The sequence below is a fragment of the Podarcis erhardii genome, assembly GCF_964252035.2.
Source record: "Podarcis erhardii genome assembly, chromosome: 16".
NCBI classification, from domain to species: domain Eukaryota; kingdom Metazoa; phylum Chordata; class Lepidosauria; order Squamata; family Lacertidae; genus Podarcis; species Podarcis erhardii.
In genome coordinates, this window is record NC_138514.1 from 14,812 (window position 1) to 32,074 (window position 17,263).

A 17,263-nucleotide genomic window follows, 5' to 3' on the forward strand; every position below is an offset into this window, starting at 1 on the left:
TGGCTAAAAGACTAAAAAAAGGTACTAGTAGAAGAAATCCATAAAGATCAAGTGGGCTTTCTCCCGGGGAGACACTTGTCTGACAATACGAGGAATATAATTAACATTTTAGAAAAATTACAAGTGAATATTAACACCAAAGCAGTTTTGATATTTGTGGACGCGGAGAAAGCCTTTGACAATATTTCTTGGAGTTTCATGAAGAAAAATTTACAGGGAATGGGGGTAGGTCAAGGTTTTGAAAATGGTATAGGTGCAATCTATTCAGAACAAAAAGCTAAATTAATTGTAAACAATGTAGTCACAGAGGAGTTTAAGATTGAGAAAGGAACACAACAAGGTTGCCCAATCTCTCCATTGCTTTTTATATCGGTCCTGGAGGTTCTGCTTAATATGATTAGAAAGGACCAATTGATTAAAGGTATACAAGTCAGAGCTAAACAGTACAAATTGAAAGCATTTGCTGATGATTTGGTATTGACACTACAGGAGCCAGAATCTAGTACCAAAAGAGTATTGGAATTGATTCAAGAATTTGGTCATGTTAATAATAATAATAATAATAATAATTTATTATTTATACCCCGCCCATCTGGCTGGGCCTCCCCAGCCACTCCGGGCGGCTTCCATAAAAACCAAAAATACAGTAAAATATCACACGTTAAAAACTTCCCTGAACAGGGCTGCCTTAAGATGTCTTCTGAATGTCAGGTAGTTGTTTATCGCTTTGACATCTGCTGGAAGGGCGTTCCACAGGGCGGGGGCCACTACCGAGAAGGCCCTCTGCCTGGTTCCCTGTAGCTTTGCTTCTCGCAATGAGGGAACCGCCAGAAGGCCCTCGGCGCTGGACCTCAGCGTCCGGGCAGAATGATGGGGGTGGAGACGCTCCTTCAGGTATACTGGACCGAGGCCGTTTAGGGCTTTAAAGGTCAGCACCAACACTTTGAATTGTGCTTGGAAACATACTGGGAGCCAATGTAGGTCTTTCAAGACCGGTGTTATATGGTCTCGGCGGCCGCTCCCAGTCACCAGTCTAGCTGCCGCATTCTGGATTAGTTGTAGTTTCCGAGTCACCTTCAAAGGTAGCCCCACGTAGAGTGCATTGCAGTAGTCCAAGCGGGAGATAACCAGAGCATGCACCACTCTGGCGAGGCAGTCCGCAGGCAGATAGGGTCTCAGCCTGCGTACCAGATGGAGCTGGTACACAGCTGCCCTGGACACAGATTTAACCTGTGCCTCCATGGACAGCTGTGAGTCCAAAATGACTCCCAGGCTGCGCACCTGGTCCTTCAGGGGCACAATTACCCCATTCAGGACCAGGGAATCCTCCACACCTGCCCGCCTCCTGTCCCCCAAAAACAGTACTTCTGTCTTGTCAGGATTCAACCTCAATCTGTTAGCCGCCATCCATCCTCCAACCGCCTCCAGACACTCACACAGGACCTTCACCGCCCTCACTGGTTCTGATTTAAAAGAGAGGTAGAGCTGGGTATCATCCGCATACTGATGAACACCCAGCCCAAACCTCCTGATGATCTCTCCCAGCGGCTGCATGTAAATGTTGAAAAGCATGGGGGAGAGGACAGAACCCTGAGGCACCCCACAAGTGAGAGCCCAGGGGTCTGAACACTCATCCCCCCCCACCACTTTCTGAACACGGCCCAGGAGGAAGGAGCGGAACCACTGTATGACAGTGCCCCCAGCTCCCAGCCCCTCAAGACGGTCCAGAAGGATGTTATGGTCGATGGTATCAAACGCCGCTGAGAGATCCAGCAGAACTAGGAAACAGCTCTCACCTTTGTCCCTAGCCCGCCGGAGATCATCAACCAGTGCGACCAAGGCAGTTTCAGTCCCATGATGAGGCCTGAATCCCGACTGGAAGGGATCCAAATGGTCCGCTTCTTCCAGGCGTGCCTGGAGTTGTTCGGCAACCGCTCGCAGGATTTAAGTTGAATAAGTTGAAAACTAAGGTTTTAGAGAAAAATCTAACAGTGATTGAGAGAGAGAAGTTTCAGAAGGAGACAGGATTAACATTGGTTAAGAAAGTGAAATACTTAGGGGTTAACATGACTGCTAAGAATGTGAATTTATTTAAAGATAATTATGAAAAATGTTGGACGGAAGTGAAAAAGGATCTAGAAATATGGACAAATTTGAAGTTATCATTGCTAGGCTGAATTGCTGCGATAAAAATGAATGTATTGCCAAGGATGGTGTTTTTGTTTCAAACACTGCAAATTTTGGACAAAATGGATTGTTTCAAGAAGTGGCAGAAAGATATCTCTAGATTTGTCTGGCAGGGCAAGAAATTTAAGATACTAACTGATGCTAAAGAAAGAGGTGGATTTGCCCTGCCAGACCTTAAGCTTTATTATGAATCAGCCGCATTTTGTTGGCTGAGAGAATGGCTGCTTCTTGAAAACATAGACATTTTGGACCTAGAAGGTTTTAGATAGATAGATAGATAGATAGATAGATAGATAGATAGATAGATAGATTCTTTATTGTCATTACACAAGTGCAACATTGCACAGTGCAACGAAATTGGATGCCATCCCTTAAAAAAACAACAAAAGCAAAACAGCAACAACAACCAAACAAACCACATTCCAGCCACACCCACACCCACACCCATCAAACTTCCAGGTCACACTATCGAGTTACAGCATTCAAAAAGGCCACAGCTCTTGGATAGAAACTATTTTTCAGTCTATTTGTCCTTGACTTGATGTTTCTATATCTCCTGCCAGAAGGCAGTAGTGCAAACAGACTGTATCCCGGGTGAGATGAATCCTGCAGGATGTTGTTTGCTTTCCTAAGACAACGGGAACCGTACAGTTCTTCCAAAGATGGGAGAGAGCATTCTCACATACTGTATTTGTGCCTGGTTCTCCAGCTGTACAGCTAGGAAGAGGAAGGTTTAATAATGTTTAATAGTTTAATAATGTATTTGGGTGGCATGCATATCTGTGGTATGACAAGGTCAAAGCACATAAAGCGTTTAAAAACCATATTGTCAGGAAAGCACTGTTTAATGTCTGGATAAGATATAAGGATTTGCTTGAAAACAAAACTCCAAGGTGGTTGTCACCAATGGAAGCAAAGGCTCAGAAAAAGCTCAATATGGAGGCCAATTGGCCGAAATATTGGGAAATTTTGGAACAAGAAGGGGACAGATTAAAACTGCAGAGTTTTGAAAAACTAAAAAACAAAGTACGAGACTGGCTTCATTATTACCAAATAATGGAGGCTTACAATTTGGATAAGAAAATTGGCTTTCTGGTGGAAAAATCAAAATTGGAAACAGAACTGTTAGATCCTAAAACTAAGAATTTGTCAAGAATGTATAACTTGCTGTTGAAATGGAATACTCAGGATGAAATGAAATCTGCTATGATTAAATGGGCACAAGATGTTGGACATAACATTATGATGGCTGCCTGGGAACAGTTATGGACCACAGGCATGAAATTCACGGCATGTAATGCCCTAAGAGAAAACATAATGAAAATGATTTACAGGTGGTACATGACACCAGTCAAGCTTGCAAAAATTTATCATTTGCCCGATAATAAATGTTGGAAATGTAAAGAGACTGAGGGTACATTTTTTCACCTTTGGTGGACATGCCCAAGGATTAAGACTTTCTGGGAGATGATCTATAATGAAATGAAAAGGTATTTAAGTATACCTTTCAGAAGAAACCAGAGGCCTTTCTCCTGGGCATGGTTGGCCAATTGGTGTCAAAGAAGGATAGAACTTTCTTTATGTATGCCACAACAGCAGCAAGAATACTCATTGCAAAATATTGGAAGACACAAGGTCTACCCACCTGGGAAGAATGGCAGATGAAGGTGATGGACTATATGGAACTGGCAGAAATGACTGGCAGAATCCGAGACCAAGGAGAAGAGTTGGTGGAAGAAGATTGGAAGAAATTTAAAGTTTATCTACAGAAACATTGTAAAATTAAGGAATGTTAGAAGGATGTTGGAATGAAGTTATGTGGTTTTAGCAGAAATGATATAAAGGTCTAAGTAAAAATGGATTGTTAATTGGTGAAAGAAGAGAATGTAAAATTATAGTATGTTAAGATAAATTATTAGGATAAAAACGAAGATGGAAAGGATTTGCTGAAATATCTAATTGAACTAGAATACAAAAAAGGGAGGTGTGAGGAAGTCAAGGAAATAAGTAAAGGAAAGAAAGTTATTGTCAGAGCTGCCCGAGGTCCCAGCTCACAAAGGACCAACGCCAGTTCGTTGTTATATACAAAAGTCTTTATTGAAGTTCAGTTTCGATTTCAAAGCCGCGGCGCGTAGCTCTACGTCTCAAACTCTAGACCGCTGAAGCTCCGTCTGAATCTCCTTCCCCCCGACACCAGTTTAAGACTCTAGCCTTGCTCCACCTCTTCCTTTGCTCTTTTCTCCTCTGGGCCCGCCTGTCCGCTGGGGTCTCGCCCTTTCTAGACTCTTCTGACGCTGAGTCCCCTGAGTCTTCCCCCTCCCTCCGGCGAGCTTTAGGACCTGGTTCCCAATCCGGGTTTCCTGCTGTTCCGCGCGCCTGTACATTCGCACTTGGCGCGCGCGCCCAGCTGGCAACCTTCCTCCTGACCGTTACACTGCTCCTGTCACTGCTTCCCCCTTCGGAGAGGCTAGCTGGACCTGACTTCCCCTCCGTTCCCTCACTCTGCGATAGAGGCGTGGCCAGCCCTGATTCATCTTCTCTCCCTGCTGGAGGAGAAGCTGGCCCTGATACATGGGACTCTTTCCCCAAACCACGCTCTGGTGGAGGAGCTGGTCCTGATCTCCCGCTGCTGCTTTGGGAGTCCCCGCTGGCCCCTTGCTTCTGGTGTGTCCCCCCTGGGACCCCCCTTGCACTGGCCATCGGCGCCCCCCTCTGGGAATCTTCTGATTCGCTGGAGAAGCTCATGGAATCTCTCGGGCCACTTTCATACTCCCCTACGCTGCCCTCCGATTCTTCCCCTTCGCTCTCCATTTCCTCTCTCCCCTGTGCCTCTGCTCCTGAGCCCCTGACAGTTATTGTGGTAGTGTAATGGTTAGGAGAAAGGTCACTGGGTTGGCGCGAGAAGCAAGTTCAAATGTACAGGAGCGCGGGACAGCAGAGAGTGAGGATTGGGAACCGGGTCCTAAAGCACGCCGGAGGCAGGGGGAGGAGCTAAGCGACTCAGCGTCGGAAGAGTCCAGAAAGGGCAATGCCCCAGCGGGCAGGAGGACCCAGAGGAGAAGAGTGCAGCGCAGGAGGTGGAGCAGTGCTAGGATCTTAAACTGGTGTGGAAGGGGCGGAGACTCAGACGGGACTTCGCCGATCTAGAGTCTAGACGTAGGGCTGCACGCCCTGGCTTTGAAATGGAAATTAAACTTCAATAAAGACTTTTGTACATAACATCAGCCTGGCGTTGGTCCTCTGTGAGCTGGGACCTAGAGGCAGCTCTGACAGTTATGTAAAGGTTTGATTTGTTTTTTTTAATTGTCTGTTTTGTTTTTGTTTTTTGATTAAATTGATATTTGTTTATCTTTTTTTTCTAACCTTTAAAATCTTAATAAAAATCCATTAAAAAATAAATAAATCAAATCCAAACTCTTCTTCTTCTTCTTCTGAAAGCATGCCAGACGGTTTTCTCTTGCTGGGCTCTGTGGGACAAGGGCTGACTGTGCATCTCTCTCTCTCCACTTCTTAGGTATCCCAGGATTTCCCCCTTCTTGGACAGCTGGTGGCGCTCTTGTCCCTTCACCTCGCAGACAACGTGAAGGAGATTGGCCTGCAGTCAGCAGAGGCCTTGTACCATCTCCATTACATCATGATAGCCAAAATGGGTGAGGGGGATGCTGGGAAATGGCTGGTTTCTTGTAAGCCGCAGGGTGGGAGATCTGTAGCCCTCCAGAGGCTGCTCCAACTCCCATCATCCCTGAGTGTTGCCCATGCTGGCTGCTGCTGGGGTTGATCAGGGAGTTCAGGAGGGCCAGAATTGTGCTAGCACTGGCCTAACGCCAACACCCCGTTGGCCAGAGATGAGAGGGCAGTCTTGGGGGAGGAATTCACTGCTGATGTTCATCAGAAAAGCCTTCTGGACCTGACCAGTGGCCCAGCCCAGTCCAGCATCCTGTTCCCACAGGGGTTGATCAGATGCTTGTGGGAAGCCAGCAAGCAGAATTCAAGCTCTTTCTACTCCTGTACTTTGCTGCCTCTGACCATGGAGGCAGAGCATAGCCATCCTGGCTAATAGCCATGGGTAGCCTTCTCTTCCATGAATTTGCCTCATCTTCTTTGAAAGCCATCTTGGTCCGTGGCCATCAGTGCCTCCTGTGGCAGGGAGTTCCAGAGTTTAGCTGTGCATTGCAAGAAGAAGGACCATCCTGAAACTTCAGTTTCATTGGAGGTCCAGTTGTTCTCATGTTATGAGGGCAAGAGAGAAAGCTTTCTCTCTCCACTTTCTCCAAGCCATACATTGTGTCTCCTCTTCCTCGCCGTTTTTCTAAACGGAACCGCCCCCCAAATGCTGCAACCAGCATTTGCTCCACAAGCACCCCAGTCCTTTTGGTTGCCCCCTTCTGAACCTTTTTTCCAATTCCGAATTATAATTTTTGAGGTGAAACCAATAATTGTTTTTGTTGGTCCCAGCGGGAAAACTGGAGGTTTTGAGCAGGGAGCACTAATGCTGGGTTCTTTTGCATGCATATTCCAAAACCCGACCCTGCTTAGGTAAGGAACTGGAGAAGAGGAGGAATAAAAATAAGAAAGGCAACATGGTCAGATGGGTCCGAGAAGACTTCTTCATCCCTGGGCCCTCTCTCTTCCACTACAACATCGCAAAAGTGGCCAAGGTAGGGGTGGCCTTTTGTACTCTTTATTGCTAAGACCGCAGCCACTCCCAGTTAGCAAAGATTTGCTCACTCGGGCCAACGGGGCCCTGCCCCACCAACTTCAGCCTGCCCTCAGGCAGCCCACGCCTTCTAGGGATGAGGGAGAGATTCAGAGCAGTTCACACTGGAAGCCAAAGCTATCAGATCAAGGCTTTCAGAAACAACAGGAGAACTGAAACACAACCCGCCTTTGAAATTCACATGTCCTTGAATTTCGCAATGCCAAACAGTGTGTAAAAAAATCCATGCGTGAGCTATTAGTGTAAATAACATTCAGAAATGCATTGTATTAGAATAAATTGCTCAAAGACAAGTGCCCGGTAGCCTAAACTGCATGCAGAATTCTACTTATTGAAATTCTACCAGGTGCTGGGAGACCTAGGGTTCAGATCCCCACTCACGAGTCAGTCACAGTCTCTCAGTCTAACCTACCTCATGAGACTAAAACGGGGAGGAGAGAGAACCATGCATTGCCACCTTGGGCTCCTCAGGGCGGAAAAAGAATAGGAAAAGTTGACTCATTCGATGCATCTTTCACAAGGCACTGCCAAGCCAATGGACTATGCCAACCTTGTGGTGGGTGTTTTTGTTGTATATTAAGAACAAAACACACAGCCGGCAGGTTCCCACCCAGTCTGTTAGGCATTGGTTATATAACGGATAGACACTATTATTCACCCTCTCTGTTCCTGGAGGGATTTTTTTTTTAAATTTTCTAGTCTGATTTTAGATTGAACCTCTTCATGTTCCAATGTCATAACCAATTTAAGATGTGGATCGAAAATAGCAAGGCGTCACCTGACTTTTAGTTTGGTTTGTTGTAAAATCTTTCAGCTACTTAAATAAACACATAAATAGAATCACCAAATTGTAGAGTTGGAAGGGACGTGGGGGTCACTTAGTTCAACCCTCTCAAGGCAGAGTGGAGATGTCTTTCACTTGGTTTGTGAAGGCACCCTTGGACTACTGAAACGTGGTCAGAGTGTGGAGCAGAAGAAAACTCCCTCTTCTTTCTTCTTTGTGCCAGGCTTTTGGGGAGCACCTCACGCCCAGCCAGATCAACGAAGTCGTGTTGAAGGCGATTGACAACCTGACAGTGGAAGACAGAGCCGTCTCTCAGGCTGCAGGAAAGCTCCTGAGGTCCTTCCTTGAGGAATGCGGCATGGAAATGGAGGACGTAAGGCTCAAAACGGAGGCAGGGGGAGCAGGTTTCCTCTAAATCAAACATTCTCTTCGGACTTAGAATTAGCTTGTTTCTGGGAAGTAAGAAGGCATTGTGTGGGAAGTAAGAAGAGCCAGTGTGGTGTAGTGGTTAAGAGTGGTAGACTCGTAATCTGGGGAACCGGGTTCGCGTCTCCGCTCCTCCACATGCAGCTGCTGGGTGACCTTGGGCCAGTTACACTTCTTTGAAGTCTCTCAGCCCCACTCACCTCGCAGAGTGTTTGTTGTGGGGGAGTTACAGATAGGTAGCCGTGTTGGTCTGCCATAGTCAAAACAAAAAATTCCTTCCAGTAGCACCTTAAAGACCAACTAAGTTAGTTCTAGGTATGAGCTTTTGTGTGCATGCACACTTCTTCAAATACACTGAAACAGAAGTCACCAGACCCTTTTATATAGTGAGAAGGTGGGGATGGGTATTACTCAGAAGGGTGGTGGGAATGGGTGATTGGCAGATAGCTGTGATGAGCCTGTTGACGACTCTTAACGACTGCAATAGGTCTTACAGGAAAAAGCAAGGGGTGAGAAGGTGAAAAATGGCTTTGTCATGTATAATGAGATAAGAATCCAATGTCTTTGTTCAGACCAGGTCTCTCCATGGTTTTAAGTTTGGTAATAAGTTGCAATTCAGCAGCTTCTCTTTCCAGTCTCTTTCCTGCTTTTTCCTGTAAGACCTATTGCAGTCGTTAAGAGTCGTCAACAAGAAGAGAACCCAAAATGAAAAAAAGGATAAAATCTTGGAAAAAATAAAGGAAGGAGAGAAGAAGCTGAGAGCAAAACCAAAATCACAGGAGATCCTGAAAGAGATAAAGTTATATCAAGTACAATATATGAAATTGATGAACCAGGAAATAGAATGGAAGATTACAAAATTTTTGCAGATATTTTGGCTAAAAGATTAAAAAGGGTGTTAGTAGAAGAAATTCATAAAGACCAAGCGGGCTTTCTCCCGGGCAGACATTTGTCTGATAATACGAGGAATATAATTTATATTCTAGAAAAATTACAAGTGAATATCAATACTAAGGCAGTTTTGATTTTTGTGGATGCAGAGAAGGCCTTTGACAACATTTCTTGGAGTTTTATGAAGAAGAATCTACAGGGGATGGGGGTAGGTCAAGGTTTTGAAAATGGTATAGGTGCAATTTATTCAGAACAAAAGGCAAAATTAATTGTGAACAATGCAGTGACAGAAGAGTTTAAGATTGAGAAAGGAACACGACAAGGTTGCCCAATCTCTCCATTGCTTTTTATATCGGTCCTGGAGGTTTTGTTAAATATGATCAGAAAGGACCAATTGGTTAAAGGCATACAAGTGGGTGCTAAACAGTACAAACTGAAAGCATTTGCTGACGATTTAGTATTGACTTTGCAGGAGCCAGAATCTAGTACCAAAAGGGTACTGGAATTGATTCAAAACAAAGATCACCACAAACAAACAACCACACCCTAGGCCAACCCCAACCTCTCTCACCACCAAAGGAACACAAGTGAACGGCAGAGAACCGGCACGAGTAACGCTGACACCAAACCCTACATACATTAAGCAAAATAGAAACAGGTTCACCACACTTTCTCATCCTGGTCTTCTTTTATCTTCTTCCAGCTGCCTATGGTTGTGAAGGAGATTTACAACCGTCTCCACCAGATCCCCGACACCCGCACTAAGGAAGTGACACTTTCGGCTCTTGTCAGCCTAGCCACCAAGCGCATGCAGCCGGTCGTAGACAGCCTGTTGGACTGTTCGATGGAGTGTGATGAGTAAGTTTTTGTGATGTGAAAATGGGGAGGGGTAGATTTAAGGGGTTTCTTAATTTATATTTATTTATATTGAATTTCGTACTTGCAAAAAATTGTGCTCCGAGTTGTGGTTTCTTTCTTTGCTAATGTATGTGCAATATAAAGAAAATATCAAAGGCCTGACTTTTTTTAAGAAAAGGAAAAGGGAAAAATTCTGTTTTGAAAAATTGCAGAAGTGCCACGGTGATCTGGAAGGCCTTGGTCGCTGATCAGTATTCCAGCGTCAAGCTGCTGAGACCTCTCCTGAAAAGGCTGCAGGATGAAGACCCCAAAGCGGAAGTCACTTCCAGGCGACGCAGCACTTCTCAAATGCCAATGGCGGTACGAAACCACTCAGTTTCTCTCTCCTGGATTGTTTTGAATGGGAGCTGGATGGGGCTGGGGGCTTCTTGCTGGGAGGGGGGTGCATCTTAATAAGTGGTCCATCCTGTGAGCACCTGCTTTGTATGCAGAAGGGCCCCAGCATCTCCATGTCGGGGAGTTCCTTGCCTGAAACCCTGGACAGCCACTGCTAGTCAGTGTAGACAACACTGAGGGAAATGGACCGGGGCTCTGAGTCGCGTCTGAGTCTGAGATCTTGATCTGACGATGACCTCTGCTGAATGCCGTTCTCCTGTCCTTGTCCCTCCAGGCTACCAACGCTCTGTGTCATATCCTGTCGTTCCCTGAGGCTGCAGGTATCCTGAAGAGCATGTTCCACCACCTGCTGTTTGCACTTAGCACTCAGATCTGTTTTGTCCATGAGGCGAGAAGAAGAGGTTCGAGGGCGGCAAGTCTAATCCCGGAGCCCTCTTCGCATCTCGATCCACTGATGTAAGGGACCTGCTAATGCATTTGGGGGGGGGCCCTCCCTTCTCTCTCTGACCCATAGTGGTGATGGCTCAGCTCTCCCCCAAGAGATAGGCTTCATTTGGACATGGAGGTTCTGCTTAGGTTAGATAGCTAGGAGACCCAGGCTTCCCCAACCCCTGTGCTCTTCAGTCACTTTGGACCACAACTCCCACCAGCCCCAGCCAGCACAACGGGGCTGAAGATGGGAGTTATTGTAGCCCAAAACATCTGAAGGACACTAGGATGGGAGAGGATGTTGGAGACTCTCCCGCACGATGGGCTGATTTGGGTGTGGTGGGACTCACGTGTCATGAAACCTTAAGTCTCCATCACAGCCGAAAGGTTGCCGCTTGTGCTGGAAACATGGGGGAGGCTGCAGGGGGTGATGGTTGGGGTTGGACTGCAAGATGTCAAGGACCTAAAACTCCCCAGATGAACCTACCCAGACCTTGCGCTCATCATCGGAAGCCCCTCTTCACATGCCTCCTCCACACAAGAAGGGGCCTTTTCTGTGGTGGCTCCCCATTAGTGGGTTGCTCTCCCCAGGGAGGCTTGCCTGGTGCCTTTAGATGCCAGGCAAAAATGGTCCTCTTCAATCAGGCCATTGGCTGATTAACCTCCTATGCCCTTTCAACTGTGTTTGTTAGAGGGAGAGGAGTTATTGGTTTGCTTTGGTTCTTGTTTTTATTCTGTATTTTGTGCTTTTTAACTTGCATTTTTATGTTGTGAACTGCCCGGAGATCTACGGGTGAAGGGCAGTATACAAATTTTTAAAATATAATATTCTTAATTCCTTCACTTGACTCAGGACCGCTGTGCAGGCCCTGAAACAACTGATTGGGCGTGTTGAATACCTTGACGATTTTGAGGTTTTGGGGTTGCAAAGCTGCTGGGATATGCTGTCAAGTCCAGAAAGCTTTTTCAAAGGCATTCGTCTTCTGGCAAGGTAAGAAGGTGAAAAGGACTGGCAGGTGAGGCATGAAGAGCAAGGCCTGCTTTCTGGGGAAATGGGGATAAACTTCTTATTTATTTCAGAAAATGTACCATATTGTTCACTCTATAAGACACACTTTCCCCCTCCTAAAAAGTAAGGGGAAATGTGTGTGCATCTTAGGGAGCGAATGCAGGCGGGAGGCTCTGCTCAGCGTTCAAGTAACCTGGTGGTGGTTGTTGTTGTGCAGGAACGCTGGGTGGTTCTTCCTGCCAGCTTCAGACTTGTGAATTCTTTGTCTCTTACTCTTATGTTTCAGGACTTTGTTCACCTCCTCAACAGAACAGTATAATAGGATTGCCCGATTGGCACGGAAATATATGTGCTGTCCGAACAACAAGAAGAAAGCCATTGGCATGGCGTTTTACTTGGAGGTAGGAACTGGAAACAGGGAATGCCTGTTCTAATGTTTCTAATGGTTTCTTTATTCCTCACAATTTAACTGTCAAATGTTCTTTAGTATTTACACATTTTTTATTTAATTGTACAACTTCAACTGCATTCACTGCTATCATGTCTAATATATATGGACAGTGTTTTTTTGATAGAAGATGAATGTATACATAATAAAAGATGCACTTACAGTGGCTTTGCTCCAACTTAGGGGATGTCCGACTCTGATACAGACACTTCCGTGACCTAGCGCGCAAGTTACTGCAGGCAGCAATCATACAGGTATTCCGTTAATGGATGAGCAAGTCTTCACCTTTGGAAGGCTAAGATTTTTCTTAAAATTACATTTTTATATGTACTATTGGAAACACCTTAAAGCTGGTATAAGTTCATATGTATTTATTTTTGCCTGCTTTAAAGATTGATTTTTGTATGTCTGCTGGTTTATTATATATCTTTTTTTCTCTTTGTTCCGCTATGTATCGGGGTGGGGAGACATAATAACAACAACAACAACAACAACAGCAACAACAATAATAATTCTTTGCTCGTCCAAATAAGCTTTTTTCATATATTTATTGAGGCCACTAAGTCTTTGAACTGAAGAGATTTCTCCAGTTTCAAGCGTCATCTCATGCTCTTTATGAGCCAAGTCCAAACCCTCCTGCAGTTCAGACCCAGCTTAGGATGTGTTTGGTTCAGCATGATTCCAACCAGCTCATACTCTTTCCTTCCCTTTCCAACCAAAATGTACCTGACTGTGAGAGCAGAGGTGAGTTAGATTGGGAGGGCCATGCCCAGCCCTAGAGGTTGGAAGGCGGGGTCCAGGCCCACCAGAAACCAGCAGAGAACTCCATAGTTCCAAATGGAAGCACCAGCCTAGCTTCTGCTGCAGCCACGTTGGGATGAGAAGGGGCAGGAGGGGTCATGCGTGGTGGGTGCTTCTTGCTGGAGACCATTGATTTGAAGTGAGCTGCTTTGGGGGCCAACCTGAATCAATCCCAAAATAACCCGTTCAAGAGGTGCTTTTTAGAAACTGAGCTCACACTAAAACTGTAAAACCATGAAAATATATGCTTATGAAATACATGATATTTGTTGTCTGATAAGGGGGGGGGCAGCAGCTCTATACCTTCCATGGGTCACAACAAGCCTGGGGGTCAAAACAAAGCACCACCATCTCAGGTGAATATCAGGATTGAGTCCATTGCTCAACTTTATCTGGTGTCACTTAGGCTCTGCCAGTGAGACCACTTGTGCTGCTGCTGCTGCCGCTGCCCTGTCTGGCTGTCAAAGCCTCAACGACCTGCGCTGCTGCTGCAGCACATTCTGACGGGCAAAGCCTCGATGACCTGCGCTGCTGCCGCTGCCCTGTCTGGCTGTCAAAGCCTCGACGACCTGCGCTGCTGCCTCTTCCTTTTCTGGCTGTCAAAGCCTCGAAGATCTGAGCTGCTGCCGCAGCCCCTTCTGGCTGTCAAAGCCTCGAAAATCTGCGCTGCTGCCTCTGCCTCTTCTGGCTGTCAAAGCCTCGACGACCTGCACTGCTGCCTCTTCCGTTTCTGGCTGTCAAAGACTCGACGACCTGCGCAATAGCCGCTGCCCCTTCTGGCTGTCAAAGCCTCAACGATCTGCGCTGCTGCCTCTTCCTTTTCTGGCTGTCAAAGCCCCGATGACCTGTGCTGCTGCCGCTGCCCCTTCTGGCTGTCAAAGCCTCGACGATCTGCGCTGCTGCTGCAGCACATTCTGACGGTCAAAGCCTTGACGACCTGTGCTGCTGCTGCTGCCGCTGCGCCTTCTGGCTGTCAAAGCCTCAACAATCTGCGCTGCTGCCTCTGCCTCATCTGGCTGTCAAAGCCTTGACAACCTGCGCTGCTGACGCTTCTGGCTGTAAAAGCCTCGACGACCTGCTGCCGCTGCCCCTGCTAGCTGTCAAAGCCTCGATGATTGGTGCTGCTGCCTCTGCCTCTTCTGGCTGTCAAAGCCTCGACAACCTGCACTGCTGCCTCCGACTCTTCTGGCTGTCAAAGCCTTGACGACCTGCGCTGCTGACACTGATGCTTCTGGCTGTCAAAGCCTCGACGACCTGCGCTGGTGCCGCTGCCCCTTCTGGCTGTTAAAGCCTCGACGACCTGTGCTGCTGCCTCTGCCTCTTCTGGCTGTCAAAGCCTTGATGACCTGCACTGCTGCCTCTGCCTCTTCTGGGTGTCAAAGCCTCGACAACCTGCACTGCTGCCTCCGCTTCTTCTGGCTGTCAAAGCCTTGACGACCTGCGCTGCTGACACTGATGCTTCTGGCTGTCAAGGCCTCGACGACCTGCGCTGGTGCCGCTGCCCCTTCTGGCTGTTAAAGCCTCGACGACCTGTGCTGCTGCCTCTGCCTCTCCTGGCTGTCAACGCCTTGACGACCTGTGTTGCTGCCGCTGCCCCTTCTGGCTGTCAATGCCTCAACGATCTACGCTGCTGCCTCTGCCTCTTCTGGCTGTCAAAGCCTCGATGACCTGCACTGCTGCCTCCGCCTCCTCTGGCTGTCAAAGCCTTGACAACCTGCGCTGCTGACGCTTCTGGCTGTCAAAGCCTCAACGATCTGCGCTGCTGCCTCTGCCTCTTCTGGCTGTCAAAGCCTCGACAATCTGTGCTGCTGCCTCTGCCTCTTCTGGCTGTCAAAGCCTGGACGACCTGCACTGCTGCCTCTTCCTTTTCTGGCTGTCAAAGCCTCGACGACCTGCGCTGCTGCCTCTTCCTTTTCTTGTTGTCAAAGCCTCGAAGACCTCGGCTGCTGCCGCAGCCCCTTCTGGCTGCCAAAGCCTCAACGATCTGCGCTGCTGCCACAGCCCCTTCTGGCTGTCAAAGCCTCAACGATATGCGCTGCTGCCTCTGCCTCTTCTGGCTGTCAAAGCCTCGACGACCTGTGCTGCTGCCTCTTCCTTTTCTGGCTGTCAAAGTCTCGACAACCTGCTCTGCTGCCGCTGCCCCTTCTGGCTGTCAATGCCTCAACGATATGCGCTGCTGCCTCTGCCTCTTCTGGCTGTCAAAGTCTCGATGAGCTGAACTGCTGCCTCCGCGTCTTCTGGCTGTCAAAGACTCGACAACCTGCGCTGCTGCTGCTGCCCATTCTGGCTGTCAAAGCCTCAGCGACCTGCGCTGCTGCCTCCGCCTATTCTGGCTGTCAAAGCCTCGACGACCTGCACTGCTGCCGCAGCCCCTTCTTGTTGTCAAAGCCTCGACAACCTGTGCTGCCGCCTCTGCCCCTTCTGGCTGTCAAAGCCTCGACAACCTGTGCTGCTGCCTCGGCTTCTTCTGGAAGTCAGAGATTCGATGACCTTTGCTGCTGCCGCTGCCCCGTCTGGCTGTCAAAGCCTCAACGACCTGCTCTGCTGCCGCTGCCCCTTCTGGCTGTCAAAGACTCGACGACCTGTGCTGCTGCCTCTGTCGCTTCTGGCTGTCAAAGCCTCAACGATCATCGCTGCTGCCTCTGCCTCTTCTGGCTGTCAAAGCCTCGACGACCTGCACTGCTGCCTATTCCTTTTCTGGCTGTCAAAGCATCAACGATCTGCGCTGCTGCCACAGACCCTCCTGGCTGTCAAAGCCTCAAGGTCCTGCACTACTGCCTCTTCTTTTTCTGGCTGACAAAGCCTCGATGACCTGCGCTGCTAACGCTTCTGGCTGTCAAATCCTCGACGACCTGCTGCCGCTGCCCCTTCTGGCTGTCAAAGCCTCGACGATCTGCGCTGCTACCTCTGCTGCTTCTGGCTGTCAAAGCCTCGACGATCTGCGCTGCTGCCTCTGCCTCTTCTGGCTGTCAAAGCCTCAAGGTCCTGCACTGCTGCCTCTTCTTTTTCTGGCTGTCAAAGCCTCAATGACCTGCGCTGCTGCCTCTTCCTTTTCTTGTTGTCAAAGCCTCAATGACCTGCGCTGCTGCTGCAGCCGCTTCTGGCTGTCAAAGCCTCAACGATATGCGCTGCTGCCACAGCCTCTTCTGGCTGTCAAAGCCTCAACGATATGCGCTGCTGTCTGCCTCTTCTGGCTGTCAAAGCCTCGACGACCTGCACTGCTGCCTCCGCCTCCTCTGGCTGTCAAAGCCTTGACAACCTGCGCTGCTGACGCTTCTGGCTGTCAAAGCCTCAACGATCTGCGCTGCTGCCTCTGCCTCTTCTGGCTGTCAAAGCCTCGACAATCTGTGCTGCTGCCTCTGCCTCTTCTGGCTGTCAAAGCCTGGACGACCTGCACTGCTGCCTCTTCCTTTTCTGGCTGTCAAAGCCTCGACGACCTGCGCTGCTGCCTCTTCCTTTTCTTGTTGTCAAAGCCTCGAAGACCTCGGCTGCTGCCGCAGCCCCTTCTGGCTGCCAAAGCCTCAACGATCTGCGCTGCTGCCACAGCCCCTTCTGGCTGTCAAAGCCTCAACGATATGCGCTGCTGCCTCTGCCTCTTCTGGCTGTCAAAGCCTCGACGACCTGTGCTGCTGCCTCTTCCTTTTCTGGCTGTCAAAGTCTCGACAACCTGCTCTGCTGCCGCTGCCCCTTCTGGCTGTCAATGCCTCAACGATATGCGCTGCTGCCTCTGCCTCTTCTGGCTGTCAAAGTCTCGATGAGCTGAACTGCTGCCTCCGCCTCTTCTGGCTGTCAAAGACTCGACAACCTGCGCTGCTGCTACTGCCCATTCTGGCTGTCAAAGCCTCAGCGACCTGCGCTGCTGCCTCCGCCTATTCTGGCTGTCAAAGCCTCGACGACCTGCACTGCTGCCGCAGCCCCTTCTTGTTGTCAAAGCCTCGACAACCTGTGCTGCCGCCTCTGCCCCTTCTGGCTGTCAAAGCCTCGACAACCTGTGCTGCTGCCTCGGCTTCTTCTGGAAGTCAGAGATTCGATGACCTTTGCTGCTGCCGCTGCCCCGTCTGGCTGTCAAAGCCTCAACGACCTGCTCTGCTGCCGCTGCCCCTTCTGGCTGTCAAAGACTCGACGACCTGTGCTGCTGCCTCTGTCGCTTCTGGCTGTCAAAGCCTCAACGATCATCGCTGCTGCCTCTGCCTCTTCTGGCTGTCAAAGCCTCGACGACCTGCACTGCTGCCTATTCCTTTTCTGGCTGTCAAAGCATCAACGATCTGCGCTGCTGCCACAGACCCTCCTGGCTGTCAAAGCCTCAAGGTCCTGCAC

The 17,263-nt window shown here is 48.6% G+C and overlaps 2 protein-coding genes across 2 annotated transcripts in view; both read left to right on the forward strand.

Annotated features, from left to right (window-relative positions):
- The window catches only part of LOC309331834 (uncharacterized protein), a gene marked incomplete at both ends in the record, with an annotated part of 114,822 nt that overhangs the window by 14,699 nt on the left and 82,860 nt on the right, over window positions 1-17,263 (forward strand). The window lies entirely within an intron of this gene.
- On the forward strand, window positions 5,944-10,262 carry LOC309331918 (maestro heat-like repeat-containing protein family member 7). Its single transcript, XM_081844488.1, has 3 exons — window positions 5,944-6,845; window positions 7,912-8,061; window positions 9,709-10,262. Exons 1-3 carry the CDS (start codon window positions 6,768-6,770, stop codon window positions 9,865-9,867), a joined length of 387 nt encoding a protein of 128 aa, XP_081700614.1. The 5' UTR covers window positions 5,944-6,767; the 3' UTR covers window positions 9,868-10,262.